Source organism: Falco punctatus (assembly GCF_963210335.1).
Source record: "Falco punctatus genome assembly, chromosome: 6".
NCBI classification, from domain to species: Eukaryota; Metazoa; Chordata; class Aves; order Falconiformes; family Falconidae; genus Falco; species Falco punctatus.
The window spans coordinates 28,424,087-28,444,204 of record NC_137585.1 but is presented as its reverse complement, the minus strand read 5'-3'; the positions used below and the strand labels follow the sequence as shown (position 1 = coordinate 28,444,204).

Here is a 20,118-nt window from a genome sequence, read left to right as displayed (position 1 = left end):
TTCCTGCTATAGCACATCTTTTTTCCTTGTAGTGAAGAGAAGAAATGTTACATAATGATAAGGTGGTAGTATGGAGCAATGCTCAACAGATATGGGAGTGAACTGAGCAGGTAAGTGGATCAGTAAGAGGAGTGGCGTGTTTGATGCCATGAATTAGTGGCTCTGGATGAAGCCTTGTCTACTTTCCTTATCTCGATTTTACTTGGCATCTGAACTTTTCTAGAACAGGGGCTTGCCAACCACAGTTACAGCTGCTGAATCCTCTGTGAGTATCTATGCTTATGTGAGAACAGTATGGCAGAGTTCTGCTCTGTATGGTTCTAGTTGCATCTTTCAATGATCCCTTTCCTAGCACTCTATTAGTAGTCAGACACTTTTCCTTAGGATTTTCAGCCAAACATTTCTCTTTTTGATCTGAGGAGTATGGAATCTATAAGTGGCGCAGCTTTGTGGTGGTTTTGTGTTTCTTGTGGCCAGCTGTAAGACTTGCTATGGCGGTTGCATAGGTGAAAAAAATCATGCTCACTGGTTTGCTTTATAAATGCCTTTCCCAGTTATTTGAGCCAAGTGCAGAGTTCACCTGTAGTTGCATTTGGTCTTTCTAAGTTAAAGCTGAAAGCTGGATGTGCTCCATAAGTTGCATTTACCCTATTGAAGGTATGGAAGGGAAAGGGGTGTGGTTTTTCTTACTCTTTCTTCCCCTCCCACCCCAAGGACCAGAGTGAGCATAGCTATTAATTCATCTGAACGTAAGGATTTCTTAGGGGTTTTCTGAGAGGACTTTACAAGAGAGCAGTAGTTTTGATCCTTGCTGCCTTCATCGACTCTGCTCTCCCAGGGGCCTCCAGAAACTGGGTGCTTGAGGGTCTTGAACCTAGTTCTTTTTGTGTGGAACAAGTAGGGAAACATCATGAAGTATGAAATTCACTGCTGTAAACTCATCCTTATTTTTATTGCTAGGTCCAGGCAAATGAAAGCCTTGTTCTAAGTTTCAAAAATCTAATTCTCACTTCCAGCTAGATGTATGCTGATGCAGTTGCATTAACGCAGCAGGGTTCCTCTTCTACACCTGTGAGAGCAGGTTTAGATAATAACTAATGTTTAAATGCCAAGCAATCACAAACATTGTCAGTTTGGGCCATAAAAAGCTTGAAATTCCTGGTAAGATCCTGCATGCTTCTCCTATCAGCAGTGGTCATGTGGACGAAGATGGCTTCATGGTCTCCCTCATAGTTTCTGCTGTTCTAGAGTCTGAAATAACTGAAGTGCTGGAAGCTAACAGAAGACAGATCTAAAACAATCTGAAGAACATTCTCCGAAGTGTAATAAACTCCAGTGTTCACAGGAGGGTTTAACAGCACAAAGCCAAAAGGGCCCTTTAGCTCATGCAGACTGACCTCTACTATATTAAGGACCATTGTGTTTCACTTTAGGGCTTTATTGAGCCCAATAACTTGGATTAGACAAAAGTATTTTGAACCCTGTAACAACAAATTAACTAGACTTACATATTCCAGCAGTGAACCTATGCTTAATGCTTCAGAGAAGGGTGAAAATACAGGAGCAGCATCCTTGACTGTCTCAGCTGTGGGTCTGTTTCCCTGTGTAAGACAAGTGGTGAGGATAATTCCAAGGTGCAAGTGAATTTACTGTACTCTACTCAGCCCTGTTGGGTGTGTGCAGTGGTCAGCCCTCATATTTCAGAGACAAGCAGGGAAAAAAGGAGGACATATCTCACTATATATACTGAAAAGCACTTTACCTTCTGGTCCCTACAAACTCTTGGTTGGAATCATGATGTTTCTTAACTAATAGCATGTTATACAGAGGTGGGAAGGAACAGTGCTGGAATATGTTGTGTGGCCAGAAAGGTGATCATAGAGTTTACTACTAAAATATTGCCTGTACTTCACCCATCACTGAACCATTGCCAATGCAGTTGTACTCTTAGTTCTAGACAGTCTTTAAATGTAGAATTGTAGAATTGTCTAGGTTAGAAAATACCCTTAAGATTGAGTCCAATCTTTAACCCTAGCACTGCCAAGTCCACCAATAAACACTGCCCTTAAGCACCACATCTTAGATGTCTTTTAATGTTCCAGGGATGGTGACTCCACCACTTCCCTCGGCAGCCTGTTCCAATGCTTGACGATCCTTTCGGGGAAGAAATTCTCCCTAATATCCAACCTAAACCTCCCCTGATCCAACTTGAGGCCATTTCCTCTAGTCCTGTTGCTTGCTACTAGGACAAAGAAACTGACACCCATCTCACTACAGCCTCCTTCCAGGCAGCTGTAGAAAGCAGTAAGGTCTCCCCTCAGCCTCCTTTTCTCCAGGCTAAACAAGCCCAGTTCCCTCAGAGGCTCCCTATAAGACTTGGGCTCCAGGCCCTTCACCAGCTCCGTTGCCCTTCTCTGGACACGCTCCAGCACCTCGGTGTCCGTCTGGTAGTTGAGGGGCCCAAAACTGGACACGGTATTAGAGATGCAGCTTCACCAGTGCTGAGTAGAGGGGCAGAGTCACCAGTCACTGCCCTGGTCCTGCTGGCCACGCTGTTTTGGATACAAGCCAGGATGCTGTTGGCCGCCTTGGCTACCTGGGCACACTGCTGCCTTGTGTTCAGCCGGCTGTCAACCAACACCTCCAGGTCCCTTCCAGCTGGGCAGCTTTCCAGCCACTCTTCCCCAAGCCTGTGGCATTACACAGGGATCTTGTGATCCAAGCGGCGGGACCCGGCACTTCTTGTTGAACTTCATACAGTTGGCCTCAGCATACCGACCCAGCTTGTCCATAACCCTCTGCAGAGCCTTCCTAATCTCAAGAAGATCAACATCCTGCCCAGCTTGGTGTTGCCTACAAACTTACTGAGGGTGCACTCGATCCCCTTGTCAGATCATAAAGAGGTTAAACAGAACTGGTGCCAATACTGAGCCCTGGGGAACACCGCTTGTGACCGGCCATCAACTGGACGTAACTCTTTGGGCTCGGCCGTCCAGTCAGTAAACATTTTTTACCCAGAGAAGGTTACACCCGTCCAAGCCATGAGCAGCCAGTTTCTCCAGGAGAATGCTGTGGGAAATGGTGTCAAAGGCTTTACTGAAGTCTAGGTAGCCAACGTCCACGGCCTTTCCCTCATCCACCAAGCGGGTCACCCTGTCATAGGAGATCAGGTTAGTCAGGCAGGACCTGCCTTTCATAAACTCATGCTGGCTGGGCCTGATCTCCTGGTTGTCCTGTATGTGCTGTGTGATGGCACTCAAGATGATCTGCGCCATAACCTTCCCCGGCACCGAGGTCGGGCTGACAGGCCTGTACTTCCCCGGATCCTCCTTCCTGCCCTTTGTGCATTTGCAAACGTCCAGTCAACTGGGAGCTCCCCGGTAAGCCAGGGCTGCTGATAAATGATTGAAAGTGGCTCAGGGAGCACTTCCACCGGCTCCCTCAGTACCCTTGGGTGGATTCTGTCAGGCCCCGTAGACTTGTGTGTGTCTAAGTGGTGTAGCAGGTCGCTGAGCATTTCCCTGTGGATTGTGGGGGCTTCATTCTGCTCCCCATCCCTGTCCTCCAGCTCAGCGGTCTGGGTCCCAGAGAAAAATGGTCTTTACTATTAAAGACTGAGGCAATGGAGGCATTAAGTAGCTCAGCCTTTTCCTCATCCTTTGTTGCCACGTTTCCTCCCGCATCCATAAAGGATGGAGATCTCTTTAGGCCTCCTTTTGTGGCTGGTGTATTTATAGAACCATTTTTTATTGTCTTTTATGGCGGTAGCCAGATGAAGTTCTAGCTGGGCTTCAGCCCTTCTCATTTTCTCCTTGCGTAAGCTCACAACCTCCTTGTAGTCCTCCTGAATTGCCAGACCTTCCTTCCAAAGGTCATAAATTCTCTTTTTTTTTTTTTTTTCCTGAGTTCCAAAAAACGCTCTCCTCTGTTCAGCCACGACAGTCGTCTTCTCCACACTAGCACGTCTTTTGGGACACAGACTCCCATAAGTGGGTTCGGTCTGCAACGTTGGGCCTTCTGTTCCCTTCCGACGGGAGTCTGGAGTCTCCTATGGCACTGACCCATCCTTTTTCTTTATGGAAGCAGTTTGGATGCAGGGCATAGGCAGAGTTAACCTTGGCGAAACCTCGATGCTAGATGAGCCACCATCCTCGTTACTGTTCAGTTCCACTTGCAGAGCCTCGTAGCTTCTGTGCACGGGCAGCTGGGCAGGTGGGGTGTCACGGAGGAGACGCACCTGCTGCACTGGGCAGGAGCCTGTCACCATTGCCCCCATCCCTTAAGACGCTGTGTTTGGCCGGGCGGAGAGAGGATGGGGAATTCTCCGTGTCGTGCGGCCCGTCTGCCTGTGGGTCTGGTCCCAGGGAAGGCAGGGTGCGGTTCCAGCAGTCTGTCTGTCTCTCGCGCTCCCTGATGCTCCTCAACCTGCTCACCTCCTCCTGGAGCTCCGTCACTGAGCGCAGGAGCTCCTCTCCCCGGCACAGCTCCCACAGGAGCTCCCTGCTGCCGGCTGGTACAGCCATGGCAGCGGGGCACGGCCGGCAGCCCAGCACCGGGGTGGCTGCGTGTTCTCACCGGGGCTCTGCCGGGGGAACCGCGTCAGTCGTGGTGGGTGCGGAGCTGGGAGAGGCTGGGGCTTTTTGACGGGTGGATGCCATTGCTCCCTGGCTGAGCTGGCAGGGCTTCAGAGCCCTTCCCTGTGAACTGCCGTGCAAACGACCATGCCATGCTCTTGCCAACGCTCTGTGCCCTGTTTGCCTGCCCTGGTCTGACAAATAAACATTTTCCACGTTCTTGCCAATGCTTCTGATCCATGAAAGCAGCTAAACAAAAGCAGATAGGAAAATGTATAGGAATGCAAGGTTGTGATTTGAGGCTTTTTTAAAAGATTTTTTGCACACTAGTTGTTTTATTTTTAAAATACTATTCTTGGTTTGAAACTTTAATTCTGGGCATACATTTGGTGCCCAGATGGTGCAGACTCACACAGAAGCCCATCACGCTGTTAGGGCAGGCGGATACATATGTAAATATTTTGCCTTTTTCCCCTGTAATATTTGGCTTTGTCTAATATAATTGCTGTCAAAGGCAGAATGTGAAGAATGCTTGAGAGGAGCAAACAATGAAGACCTCAAATGTTTGTATTGCACTAACTTTGGAAGATGGTAGTTTACTGCAATGTAACTAAAAATTTTCTTTCATGGACTTTCTTATTTATGCTGTGAATTTATGGTGTATGATCTGAGTTCATGCCAAGTAATGTTTTATAATCTGAGATAGGAACTTCTATTTCTAATGGCATATTTAACCCCTTGGAGTTGTCAATATAAGGCTAATAGCTGTGCTTTTTCAGTTCAGGCTAACAGTATGTGTTCTCTACCTGCATCTTGGTGTATAGGGTTTGTTCTTGTTTGTATAATTCATTGCTTCATTTAATTTATCCTATTGAGTGCCTATCTTAATGTATTTTTAATACGTAAAAGCATTTCCAGCATAGCTGCTTCTCTGATCAGCAGCAGCTAGTAGTAAACAGTGTGGCCAACCACATTAAGGATATCTATTTAGTTATTAAAGGCCTGATTCAAAATATCATAATATTAATGGAAAAATTACTTTCCTGAGCTTTGAATCTGACTGCTTGGAGAGAATGTCTTATAAAACCAGTTTTACTTGAGGACGCTGGCAAAAGGTGTGTAGGAAACCTTACTGTTTTTCATCAATGTGAGAACGGCTGCACTATCACACATTTCTGATCAGATGTGAAATTTGGCTAGGCTATAATTCATAGAAAGCATCAGGCTATGCCAGACCCATTTCTCCAAGGGCACTAACTATGTAGAGAAGGTGCCAGGAGATCAGGGCCTGGAGGTGTCATTATTGTAGAGGAAGGAAAGTGGCTGTAAAAGGAGAATGTAATAATGTGACCAGAAGACAAACAGAAGCAGCACATGGTGCTTTTTTCTGTGGAACACAGATGAATTCCTGACTACAGGGGGAAAAAATTGCCCAATTCAGCCATTTGTGTTACCATCTGAGGCTCATTGTTCAGAGGTGCCAATAAATTTTGTTTCTGAGCCTGCTATGAAAGTGTTTGCGTACCTTCAAGAGATATACCATAGCCTGTCACATATCCTTATGTTTGTCTGGCTTCTTGGATGTGGGGTGGAAGGGGAAAACTTGTACGTTATCTACATATATAATTTTTCCTGTGCTGTTTTTTATTACTGAAGGAAAGATCAAAGATATTTGCTTTGTGTATCTCCTAGAGTACGGGCACTGAGACGCATTACTGCACAATAAGCTAAGACATGAATTTACAATTTCTACAAAGTAAATATTGGTATGTCTGCTACTAGCTCCTGGTTCAGAGAAAAGTAATGAATGAAGAGGCCATTTGCCGCATATTTATCTGATGCTGAAAGCAGGCACTCTAGCAGCTACTGTGGGGCCTGTTGTGTATCCTAAGTTTGGATGTGAGCTTATCCTATGGGTAGCTTGTGCTTGTCATGGGCCAAAGACAGCATTGTCACAGTGGACTGATGGTAGGGATTGCTTTACTCCTATCCTTTGACTTTGGTTGTCAAGACCATCTGGTCTACAGTTGGGAGGATGTTGCATTCATTTAACAGCACTCTCTTTTGCATGTTGCCCTTCCCAGGAGCAATTGAGCGGTGCACGTACATCAAGTACCACTACTCCTCAGCGACCATTCCCAAGAACCTTACCTACAACATCACCAAGACAATCCGCCAGGACGAGTGGCATGCCTTGCGTAAGTGTTGCTGGCTTTCTTCTCTGTTCTCCTCATGTGTGGATTAAGGGAGGTACTCACTGATAAATGAGAACAGAGGCTTTGACTGACAACCCACTCAGAGCCCTCTTCTCACATAGTTTGTCTTTGTAGCAGACTGATCGATTTGTTCTTAGGACCTACATCTGTTTCTGCTGCTGACTAGAAATTCTGCTGAGGCATGAGAAAGTGGTGATGGGGAAGAGGCATTTGTATGCAGAGATTAATATTGAGTTAAATACAAAAATGAATAACAAAATCAATGCCCTATTTTTTAATTCAGTGGAATGCTCTGTACATGAAAGTATTCTTATGCAGTTCATGCTGCTGCTGAGTATGCTGCTTCCAGGAGAATTCATTGCTGTCTTTTATTGTAGACTATGTCCTGCTGCCAGCAGCTCCTGAGTGAGTGTGGCATCACTCCTTTGAAGATGTAGAAAGAGAAATGCTGCACCCTTTAAGGCACAGAGAAGGAGCTTAGTCCTCAGTGATAATTGTAGCCAGTGGTCACCAACTTGTAACACTTGCTGAAGCAACAAGATCTGACAGGAATGGAATTGCCTTGGGACGTATTGGCTGGCCTTAAAGCTTTTCTCCTTCTTATCTTTGAGATGGAAAGGAGTTTTCACTGATAAAATGGAAGAGGTAGAATTTTGTGAGGAAGGATGCCATTGCAACTTGCCCTTGTTACTACATAGTCATGGGGACTGATTAATGTCCTGAGCTCTTCTGTCTCAGTAGAAGCAGTTAACAGCTCTTTGAAGATGGCAGGGTTGAGGGATGCTGATTCAGACTGAAAATCTTGAAAGGTGGTAGTGAGTAGCTACTGTCTGGACTGGGTCAGTTTGAGAAATATGTAAGACCTTTGGTGTTCCCAGGGCTTTCAGTTTGATTCACTCCTGCACTATGTGGCTGTTGCTTTGGGAGGGTCCTTTTAAACTCTGGGGAGAAGGTGTAATGATATAGTTGACTTCGTGCTTTGGTAAGGTCAGGCCTGGTTTGAGACTTGTTGGTTCATGTAGGCCTGCCTGGTCAAATCTGGTAAAGCATTAAGAAAGTTCTAGAGGGTCTTCCTAAACTCCTCTAATTTTTTGGGGAATGCGTCTGTATGGATAAATACATATTTTTATTGTGACATGACAAAGAAAAGGAACATTGAACTCGTGCTTCTCAGAAGGCTGTAAGAGGCTGATCTTGCAAAATACTGTGCTATGCTCTTTTCCTGAAATTAGAAAATCAGGTGGTTGCATTCACTTCAGGTTTTCTACTACTACCTGTCGTCTCTGCTGGCGTCAGTTTTATGTTACCATTGTTCTTCTGTGGGCAGAAAGAAATGCACTCCCACTGAAGACATCTTCTGTATTGGTGTTCATAAGGGCAGTAGAAAGGGTCTTTGGTTTATGGGATTATTTTTTTTGTGTAGGTATGCTTTTGCCACTGTTGTGAGCCACAATGACTTTTCTGCAGTCATCCACTGGGAATCTCACTATTTAATGTAGGAATTATTGTCTTAAAGAAGTTCATCTTTAAGTCAGCAACGGCTCAAGTAAAGGGTTATTCTAAAGCTGTGTTTGTATCCACCCCCCCACCCATCCCACCACCCCTTAAATATAATTATTGATATACCTGGCTCATGTAAGACACTTTGTGCATTCCTTTGTGGGATCAGCAAGTTCCTGAGCCTGGTGTTTTGGTAGCTGACAGGAGCATTCAGTAGGCCATTTGTCAGTCTCCAAAGTGGCTACACTGTGCTCACATATTTACATATCTGATTTGTTTGAGGCACTTTCAGGGTGAGGCTCCTTGTTCCCTCCCTGGGGAGGGTACACAGAGTGCGTGGGTGTGCATACGTATTTCTGATCCAGATTTTCTTACTAGCTCATAATTCAGGTAAGTAGGTAGATGTGGATAGAACTGACGTTTGAATCTCCCTATCTAAAGACAGGGAAGGAGAGAAGTACTTTGCTGAAGCTCTCTCTTCTCCAGAGTAGTTAGGTGCAATGGTGAGTGCAGTGGGGCTAGCCACCAGAGGAGCTGGAGGTCACTGCATCTAAGAGTGAACTGAACCTGTATGAGCTACGTAGGAACAGCAACCTTGCTGGTCTTCTCCAGAACATCTGCTTTAAAAGGCAAGGGTAGTCCCAATCTTTTCAAATTGTGTTTTGGTTGAGAAGGATGTTCTCCCTTTGCAGTGGAGTAGACATAAAATGGGGTAAGACTCTAAGTACTTTCAGAGAATGCCTTCAGAGAAAGTCCCTGTGACTTTAGTCACTACCTTAGCAGCTGACATAGATCTGTACCTGCTTAATCCAGGGCACAGTCACTTCAGCTTTCCACTGCTCATCCTGAATGTTCCCAAGTCAACCTGGCAAATATTTTTCTCTGAACAGTTTTCTATTCAGAATTTCACTTTTGCTGAGTGTTGTGACAAGCACCAAAAGGAGCAGGGCTCAGGCCTGTTGCTCTTCCTGCTTTTGCCACGGGTTGTTTCTCAGATCTGTAGCATGAGACGGGAAAAAAGTATTTCTTGATGAAACACTGGAGCAAAATGGCATCCTGGAGAATTTCAGAGAAACTGGAAAGGTGAAACCAGAGTGTCTGGTCACCCTCCTAAAGAAAATGCTTCTTCCAGGCTGATGCCACTGCTGTCCTTTGCCATATTTGTATTTCAGTAGTGGTCATTTTCCTTCCCTGGTTCATGGGTAGCAAGCTGTGGTGCCTGGGAAGGAAATCTGTTGCTTTGCCTGTTCAGTGGGTGGGGAATCAGAGGAGGAAGAGGGCTCTAGCCATGCCCAGAAGACTGCTTTTTCAGACTGACGGGCAGGACTGATGCTCCAGCAGTTTCTCTTGAGTTGTAGGAGTGGGTGAATGGTATTTAATTTGAGGCTGAGGACCCCATGGCACCAGTCAGCACAGAAAGCAGATAATCTTCTAGCTGTGCTGTTGGTTATGCTAGAAGAGACCAGGGGAGCAGCTGGACCTGGAGGAATGGTTGGAGCTGACTGCATCACTTTTTATTTTATGTTTTTTCATTCTGTTTGACATTTTCAAGATGGAGTCTTTGCTCCAAATTGATTGCTGATGGCAACAGGAGCTGGTGAAACAGGTCTTCACTTCCCTGCAATCACTTCCTCTCATCTCTGGTTAAACAGGGGTGGAGGGAAGGATGATTGTAGTATTGCCAGCTCTTGTCTGTCAGGGGATAAATGTTCATCTAATTAAATAAAATTAGTTTCTATATGATCTATATGAGGGGAAGGGAGAAGGGAAGGAAAGCTGTGTCCAACAACTGTGAGCATGAGTAAGTGTCTCTTTGTGGAAGATGCCAGTGTAACGATGTGGTTGAGTCACTGTTAGGCATTTATCCTGTCACATTTTGGCCCCATGTTGTGCACAGAAACTTGATCCATAGTTCTGGTTTCTGAAAAACTCCAGCAGCATCACTGATGCTTTTAAAAATGAAGGTATATCTCATTTGAATAAAAATCCAAGAAAATCTGAACAGTTCTGTATTTATTCACACATTCAGTTCCATGTGTTTTATGCTATTCTCTCATTAGTTCAATTTCAGTATACTACAGATTTGTGTTCACAAAACATGGGGAAAGTGATCATGGCAGGGGTTTGAGCTGTAGAGTATGGTACAAACATTGGGAGAGGTGAGAGGCATTTTCAAGTGATGGAATAAGCACTTTAACTAGATGCTTGTACTTTAAGAAAGTTAACCATAAAAAAGAGACTATCTTGATGCTATTTTTTTTCTTGACTCTAAAACTTCAGGAAACAATTATCTGGTATGTTACGGCAAAGAAGGTGAAAGGCTGCGTTTGCTTTGAAAACTACCACCAAGGCAGTGAGGGCATGTGCTCTATTCAGTTTGGTGTCTTCCAGGAATCAACAGTGCTGTTACCACTCACAGCAGCTTTGGGGAAGAGACTCAAAGTCCAGGGACTATTTGGTCCATTGGCTTGCTCCTTGGAGCAAGACAGACGCCTGTTGGGTTGATACTGTTTTATACCATCAGAAGGATGGTAGGAAGGTAATTCCTGGTTGGTGGGTTTTTTAGTCTTGTTTTGTTGTTCCCACTCAATAGGCTATAGACAACCCAGTTCTAAACTGTTCTGCTGCTGCAGTCTTTAAGAAACAACTATTTTGTGCAAAAGGGTAACCACAACACAGGAGTTAAGTGCAGAGAGGAATTTCTAAGTATGCTTAAGCCAGCTACCTACATTTCATTGTCTTGATGGGAGAGTTTTAGGATTAGAAACTTGTTTTGAGGAAATCAAATAGTACAGAAAAGGGAGGAAGATGCAAATAAGAGGAGAGAGATTGTTTTCATGCTTTCTTAGAGCCAGTCTGGCATGATGGTGTGGTTTTTTTGCCTCTATCTTCTTTCGTTTAGACCTTATGCTTCCTTGCTGATTTTTACCTTTGAACGTACTTGTATTTGCCATGGGATGACTTTGTGTATCCATTCCTTGAGCAGTTTCAACAATAACAATGATGTAGGTACTACAGGACCGGGGTTAGTCTGCTGTAGGCTTAGACCTGCCTGGAGCCTCACAGGGCTGATGCTTCTGCATCACTCTGCAGTCTTCCTCACTGTGGTCTTGGCAAGGGAAGGAAAAAAGGGGGCTTTTCCAGGTCCATCTTCTCCCCAAGACAGCTGAAGAAAGTATTGTGGCTTCAAAGCATTGCAAACTGCCAAGTTGCTGGCATGTGTTCTTGGAGAGTGAAATTACTTTTTCTCTCAGAGAACAAGTCAGACATCTGACTCTTCCCTTTTTCCTGCCTTGGTAGCTGAAATAAGACATGTGCTGCACGTCACTCAGAGCATTCGTATAGCAGAGCTCCCAGTAGCTTGCATTATATTGCGTGAAAGTCTCCATATCAGGAGAGAGATGAAAAAGTTTTCCTTCTCTCCAAAAGCTTTTTTTTTGCTGACTCGCAGAGCCCATCATGTGAGGTAGATAGCTGGGTCTTTAAGTCTGTTATTTTTCCTTCCTCCCTATACATCAAAAACCTGTATTTGTACTTTGGATTAAATGCAGTCACAAAAGAGGGTATTTCTGGTTTTCTCCTCCAGCTTGCCATTGCCACCTAGGCCTGTCTTCCACAGCAGCCGTGTTTTGTGTCTAGGAACACAGTGTGCTGTATTTGGGCAGAAAGTGGCTGGAATTGCTATGGAAACTGATCTCTTCCTGCATAGCTTAGAAATTGTGTCACCCAGCTGCTTTAGAGAGAACAAGTTCACAAATAGGTAGATGATGCTTCCTGAGAAATGGTTAGAATTTCCTGAGTTTTTTTTGGAAATGCTGCTTGTCTGGCACTGTGGGACCTCCTTTGCCTGTCTTCTACCTCCCCACTTCTACTGCAGGACCATAGGATATGGGCTCTGAAATTAAAGCATTGTCATGGGGAGCTGCACCGTCAGGAGAAGAGGAACCATAATGCCTTGTGTTAATTGGAACAGTAACATTCATCTGCGCTGTTGAATACTGCAATAATCCTGTGTTTGTGGTGGTATGAAAGCCATTTGCATAAAAAATGAATTCTAAATTCAAAAGTAATAGCCTGGCACATTCTGAGAGGAGCAAGCATTGGAGGAAATTAAGGATTTCTAGAGGATGTGGAGCATGATAATATTTTAATTCATATAGCATCTATGCTGAAAGCTGAATGGATTTTATCAGCCTTAATGGTCCAACCCTTGCAGGAGATTAAGGCTTTCTCGCTTAGGGTCTACAAAGCACTGAAATACTTCCTTATAACCAGTAAAACTACTGGGGGAGGGACCTGGAATAATCTCCTTTTGTGGAGGTCAGTTATGGTACTGATAGCAGAGGCACCAATTAACACTTTGAAAAACACTGTAATGTCTGTACTAGTAATTTCTACAGGCTTCCTAAGCCTTCCTCATTCCATGGAACAAGATGTTGAGATTTGCACAGAAGCTCAGTTGACAGCTTAACAATGCATTAGTAACACCAGTAGGCTCATGGGCTTGACCCTGCCTGCTTTTATAAGCAACAATAAATATTTCATTGTTGTATCTGTATTAAGTGCTGACCCAAGAGAATTTTTGCTTTTGTGTTTTTGGGTTTTTTTTCTTCTTGGGTACTACTGAAAGTGGTGTTTGAAATAAATACACAGCATCCCACTTTTCTTGCTCCTTTCTTCCACTCTCTTTCCCATACTCCCTTGGGTCTTATTCCATTCCTATCTTTCTCTACAAGGAAATGCTGTTTCATTTTTAATTAGTTACCTTGACCCCCAGATGGAGTATACCCTGAAGTATGACACTGTCCCACTGGTCAGTGCCATTTGGCTGACAATATGATGTCATTCCTTAATGCATTGGTTATTAAAGAAGACAGGGCATCCATCCTGGAGGTTAGTCAGGCAGCAGGTGCTTACATGCCTGGAGGTCTGATGTTGTTGGATCTCCATCATATTCATTGTTCCCATAGCTAATGACCAGGTGGTAGTGACAGACCTTGTCATTTCCCTCTCTCACTCTGCTGTAGGGTTTCTTCATATCCTGTTACTTCAAGCTAAGATATAAAAAATGTTTTTTTGGCATCAAAATCTAAGACCCATTTTGAAATCTGTAAGGGATTTTATTGCCTTCTGCTAGGCTTCATCTTAGGATCTGTTAATATGGCTGTGACCTTAATACCTACACTAAATAGCTCTCCCAACTCCATATTACTACTTATTTCCCATACTACTTTTGCTTTTTAGGGACACAAGAGCAGGGAAGAAATAAGGGAGGAGGATGGTAGACTTCCCAGTCCTGAGCTGACAGGGGTGTTTGAGTAGAAAACATGGCCAAGGGAGGAAATGAGGGCAAGAAAAGGGGTGAAACTATACTGGTGAGTTGGGAGAGGTAATACAAGGTGTTACTGAATACTGAGACTAGGATAAGGGCTGGAGTGGTGGACTGGAATAGTTTGGAAGGGCAGGTGCAAAAATGGCCAAGCTCTCTGTGTGTGTTGGAGGGGGACAGGGAATGAACAGGGAAGAATCCCTTCCAAAGCCCTGTTCAAAGTGCACTGAGTCAGGAGTCTTACTGTACATCTACTGCTAAGACACCTGTGAAACACTGGCAGAGGGGAGGTCTCATCCAGCTCCCTCAGCCTGCAGGCTCTTCCCTCCCCCAGCTCACCTAACAAGGGGCCCAGAGGTGAATCAGGAGAGTCTCGTTCTGCTGACAAATCATTCTCCACTCTTCTGAATCAGTAAGAAACCTCACGCTAGAATTCCTGCTTTTGCAGTTTGTTGTTTCTTTTAAAGTTAAGGACTTAAAATCAGATAAGCACTTTTAAAGGTTGCAAATACAAGCATGTAAAGTTAGGAGATAACAGTTCAAGCTGCATGCTTGGCCTTAATTTATCTCCTCTGAGCACATTCATTATCAAGTCTTTAATTACTGTAATCACATACTGAGTTTTCCACAGGACCCTTGCCATGTTCCATACATTTGGGATATTCTGTTTCCATTCAATGTCTTCAATGTTTGGTTTCTCTTTCATTGTTTAATGTATGGTTGCCAGTCTTTTTATTGGAGAATATACAACTCCTGGTCCAAAGATAGTTAACCGCTTGATGAGCTTTGCCACATTTCTAAATATTGTACTGAATCATGGCATGTTAAAGATAAATATATTAATATCTAAGAACCTTTTGAGGTGGGCTACAATTTCCATTTTAGGCCTGGCAATCAAAGTTAACTGGTTTGGGTGGGGTTTGGATGTCCAGTCGGAGAAGATGAAGACTTGGGTTTTACTTGGGTTTTACAGTAATTAGCATTAAATAGCCTTTTGTATGTTCAGAGCAAAGCTCCCATTGCCTTTCAGAGCAATGGTAAGTGCTCTGAACCCTGTAAATCAGACTTCGTATGGTCATCCAGCTCACACTGGGTCAGAGTAAATGAGGAAAACATGGCTAGGGACCACTTCTGAAGAGATTTCTTAGACTAATTACCCCAAAAGACCTTGGTGTTAAGTGTAGAGGAAAGTACTTGTGTAAGAGGGAGGAGGAGCTGTATGTCAGCTGCCTTGATCTCAGCTCCAACTGCATATATCTTTCACACCGAGGGTCACATTCTTGTATTTCTTAGCTTTAGCATGCTCGACTCGAGAGGCTTCAAAATATTTCAGTATATTGTGGTTTATTTTATATTTGTAAGCGCAAGCGCTTGGATTCATCTTGGCTTAGGCAATGTTTTTACATTTAAGAGTTGTCTCCCACTGTTATATTGGAAAAAAGAAGACATGTTTTTATCTTCATCACTGAAAAGAGTCTTAGGGCATATATAGAGCTGTTCTGAGTGCAGAAAAATTAAGAGCAAACCCCCTCCACCCTTACTAGCAATTGCAAAGGAGCATTATAGACATTTTGCCTGTTGCAGTGTGGAGATGCTGACAGGTAAAACATACCATTGCTAATAATTTGCAGTCATTCAGCCAGTCAAAATATAGCTTTATTAATATGCATGCAGAGCTCTCAGTTTCCCTTCCCTTAGAGACAGAGCAGGAGAGATGGGCGTTTTTCTATGTCTCTTGGCTAATCAAGAATGATGCCTTGTGCATTCCTAGGGTGAGAACGCAGGAAAGAACAAACAGGATGATCTAATGGGTCTCTTCCATCTGACTTCTGTAATTTTTGATTTATATACCAATTTAATGCCTGGTTTATGATTTATATCCCGGTTTATTTATACCCCAGTCTGATGCCCCACCCCACACTGTTGGCAAGATGAAAGCCAGCCAGTTAAATATTTCAAGGTGATTGCATGCCACGTGCCACACACAGTATGTTATGAGAAGTGCTTCCTTGCTTCAGTGCAAGAAGAAAGACTTAAGTGGAACATTTTGGAAATTAGGTTATTGTTATTTGTTCACAAAGCCATGCACCATCCACAAGGGAACATCACAACAGCCAGCATGAGATAGATGCCAACGAACTTTGAATCAAACAACCTGACTTTGACCCTGACATAAGCTGCAGGCTGAAACATGTAGGTGATTTTAATATGTTGATAGCTACTAGGGAATAGTTGCCATTTTAATTACTGTTTTGCAGTGATGTTCTTTGTACATTGAATTACAGAATCCTGTTCATGTGTCCTCACAGCATCTATATTCAGAGCCCATATCTTCTGGTCCTGCTGATCTTCATGTACAACCAGGACATCCTCCTACTTGCTACTTTGAAAAGGTCTAGAATGTGTCAATATTAATGTTCAAAAACTATAATGCAGCTTTACATCCTCAGATTCTTATACTGTTAACTGGGCCATGATTATTTTGGCCACGTCAGAGCTGAATGTAGTTCTGGAACAGGAAGACTGTATCAGCCCGAAGGATTTGTCTTAGGGCCCATCCCAAGACTCCTTAATTGGCTGGGTGAATCACAGTTTAGCTGTTCAATTATTCCCTGCCCACCTTCAGGAACTGATTGCACAGTTGGTGAGGGAATAGGAAATCAGGAATATAAATCAACAACAGGTATCTCCTGTGGGACTTCAGAGTTCAGTCTCGCAAATCTCATCTGACTGCTCTGGATGTAGGTTATATTTAATGGAGCTTGAGTCTGCGTGTCCCTCTGCATCACTGGAATTATGACAGCTAATTTGACTCTATCTGCTGCTAGTGTGTGCAATTGATCAATAGCTCTTTCATAAATACAAACTCTTTCATATCTCTGCCTCCATCAGCTTTGTCTTTTCTGGCTTGCCCTTTGCATCCCTGTTTCTTTGGGTTTTTTTTCCCCCAAAACTTAATTCTCACTTAGATATTCTGAGTGAAGGAAATCGATGGAAGAATATCACTTACTGACCTAAGAGGGGCTTCTTTGCAATACACAACTCAGGCTGTAAATAATTCAGTAGAGTCCCTGTCTTTTTTTTTTTTCCCTCCCATAAGATTTGGTTTATTAAAATTTCATGGGAGGGGACATGGAGGTGGCTGAATTACTGGTTTTATCTGATAGAGTATTTAGCAATGCATTAGCTTGGTACTAGCTACTCTTCACTCATCATCACAGGCACATGGTAAATCAGTCTGCCTTGTAGAATCCATTCTGCAGCGTGATATAATCGCATATTTGAACATGATGTAATGCCATTCCTTATAACTCACTCTCATGCCTGATTATGTTGCTGTGGGAAGAAGAGTGTTAAACTGCCAAGGCAAGGCTTAATCTTTTTTTCCAGTATCTGGTGGAAGTCAGTAGTGGCATGAATCCATATACACATAGATACTAATCAGAATGGAATAATAGGCTGCAAGTGTTTGGTTCTGCTTATATTTATACCAGAATAATAATTCTACTGAAACAAGAATAGATATTTGGAGATCAAAATAATGCAAAATCGGCATCTGGGTGCAAAAATACTCAATAGATTTCAGAAAAAGTGCTCCTTGAGATTTTTACCCTTTTTGATATTTCAATGAAAATGAAGAGATCCCACAATTTTATGCTTTTATTAATGCTGCTGGTGACAGTATGTAGTGCACCTTCCATCCTAGCATCTTGAAACACTTGGGCAATGGTTTTCACTAGGTATTCTTCTGACTTAAACAGGGTGCCACAGGAAGAACGCAACCCCAGTACGCCCATTTCACATCCAGAAAGAATTACAGAGAAGTTAATTATCTGCTAAATGTCATGCAGAGAGTTAGTGGGAGAGCCAGAAACAGAACTTGGGTCTTTGGACTCCCACTGCTGTAAGTGCTTCACAATGATGCCTCCTATAGTGGCCAGAGATTATGCAGCATATCTCCTAGAAAAGACTGTTGCAAACCCCTCTATAAAGGATAGTTGTTTTTCTAAATATTTATATATATGTGTATAAAAATAATAATTTTCAAGTGAAGACTTACTGTCCAAACCCAGAATCCATTGCATATGTTAGTGGTGATTTTGTCTTAGAAATGGTTCCAAACCAACGTACGAAGTGGTGATTCCTCAGCATCTGCTGAAAACTGGGTCCTTGGAAATATCTGAGAGTAAACAACTAGAATAAATAATAATTTCAAAAATTATCTCCATTAGAATAAGCGTAGGTGTCATGGGTTTTCTGCCACATATGAATTGGACCTTAAACCAGTGTCCCGATTGTCATGACAACCTATAAACACAGCAAGAATAACATCCTGCTACTCGGAGTTTTACCTGCAAGTAATCTTAGCTGTCATTTTATTTCAAAAGTAATCAAATGAGTAAATTTTGACAAATAATGATCAGTCCTTTCACAGAGCCATAAAATAATCTGGAAGAAGAAATGCACACTGAATGGAAAACTGTAGACAAATAATTTCCAAATAGCCTTCCTGATATGGCCCGAGAGAACCTGTCCTGTATGGCAAATTCTCCTTGGCCAGCGGAATGGCCACAGCTGGCTCTGTACCTCATCCCCTAATGGCTTGGTTGAGGAACTGATTAACTTGACAGGTATAGTCCTGCACCCTGATTACTAGCTGTGAAGCACCCATTGCCAGGGTATACTAGAGCTACCTGTGATTTATTCTGACATAAACTCATGTTGGTCTTTGTCTTGTTTCAGTAGTGCCTTCATCCCTCCCAGAACTCAGCATATCAGGACTATGTATTGACTATATCTGATGTATTTTATTGCTGTTCAGGCTTTGCATGAAAGCAAGATTTCTATTCAGTAAACAAGCCTTGGATCTGACACTTAACTCTTCACTGGAGCACTAGCCCTCTGTACTGACTTCAGCTGATGAAGTGGAAAAGTCTGTGGTGAGAACACTTTGAGGGAGACCCAGATTTTTTGTATGGAAAGAGTTGAGACATTTTTCCCAAGAAGACAACAATTCATGCAGAAGCTTTTTGTAACAGAACAGGGCAGAGAAATACAAAAACTACTTGATGGGGCAATAGAATTAGCTTTTCAGAGTAGTCTTCCCAAAGTTTTCCAGGAGGAATCAGTCATTCTCTGAAGAGCTGAATTGACCGCTGTGCTAGGTGAAACTTTTTGACAGACCAAAGGTAGCACAGGCAGGAGCATTTTGAAAATCTGTGTGATGCATAGATGGATTAGATCAGTCGATGTATCTCTTTGGCTGTTAGTTTGTAGGATTCTCTGATTAATGGTTCTGGCCTTGGCTTTCTATGAGAAAGCTTCCCCTATGCGAAAGAGCAGAGTTCCAGAAGTAAATGAATCTCCATTTTATGGCAGTCACATGACACCAAGTGTAATTTAAGGATATTCTTATTTTATCACTGTTGGGGGAGACTCAGTATTTTACTAGCCAGAAGAGAGAGGCCATTTGTCATCAGTTTATTGGATTCATGATGAGTGTTTTGCTGTCCTTTTCTGACAGAGCAGGAGAGTTGATCTGTTGCTGTAAAAAAAAAAAAAAAAAAAAAAAACCAAACCAAAAACAACCTACAAAAAAAACCCCAAAGCCAACCCCCTCCCCCCAAACCACAACTTAGAGAAGGCACAGTAGATACTGTTGTGGGGGCTAAGACCCTGTAGTAGGGTCTGGGAGGCCCCTAAACCTGGTGGTGTAGCCCTCAGAAGAGATGCATTAGCTGAAAGGGTCCCACCTGAGTGAGGGACCAGGGAGAGCTAATCCACGGGTAGTTATGACCTTTAATAATTGCAAACATGGCTGTGAAGTTGGCAGAAGGAGCTTCAGTCAAAGAGGACATAGGTAGGATGTTGATGTGGCCCCAAATTATCTGCAGAGGGCTCTGACCCACACAGCAATCTCATCTTGGTGGGTTTGTGAGGGGAACTAGTTTGGGGCAGACAGCGACCTGCTTTGACAGCTGTCTTCATTTTAGCAGTGATAAAAAGGGAAAGACATCTGGTTGGTGACTGCTTAGTGGCATGGTTGGCAGCTGGAGGAACAGTGCTGCTTTCCAAGCCTTTTATTCCTATATTGTAGGCATGAGTAGAGAAGATATTCCCAGGTGTAGGAGCAGGACTCATACAGCCTTGGAGAGTGGTAAGTGAAGGGAGTAACTCTTTGTATGACTGGGACAGTTTGGTGTGTGGCTTTTTGGTTTTTATTCTGAGGATGCAATTGGATCAGCTTTTAGTGGTACCTTTAAGAATATGAATAAGGAAGCCAAGATGATGTGTGTAAGCACCTGGGGAGAAGCTAAAAGAGGAAAACAGTCTAATGGAAAAGCTGCTGGAGGAAATAAAAATGCAATGCCTAGATGCTCTTCTGTGAAAAGAGAAAACCTCTCTCCTCTGTTTGTTATGCATCAATGTGGATGCATTAGATTCATGAGGAAATCAAACAAATTCCTGACATCGCTGGCACTGCTGAGACAATAACGAG

General features: G+C 43.3%; 1 protein-coding gene across 7 annotated transcripts in view; it reads left to right on the top strand.

Moving 5' to 3' along the window:
- TMEM178B (transmembrane protein 178B) overlaps positions 1–20,118 on the top strand; it is a 272,394-nt gene that overhangs the window by 76,684 nt on the left and 175,592 nt on the right. For all 7 annotated transcript variants that reach the window (XM_080390887.1, XM_080390884.1, XM_080390886.1 and 4 more), the window contains one exon: positions 6,659–6,772. In XM_080390887.1, coding sequence (XP_080247013.1) covers positions 6,659–6,772 — 114 coding nt within the window. The remainder of the gene's footprint in view (positions 1–6,658; positions 6,773–20,118) is intronic.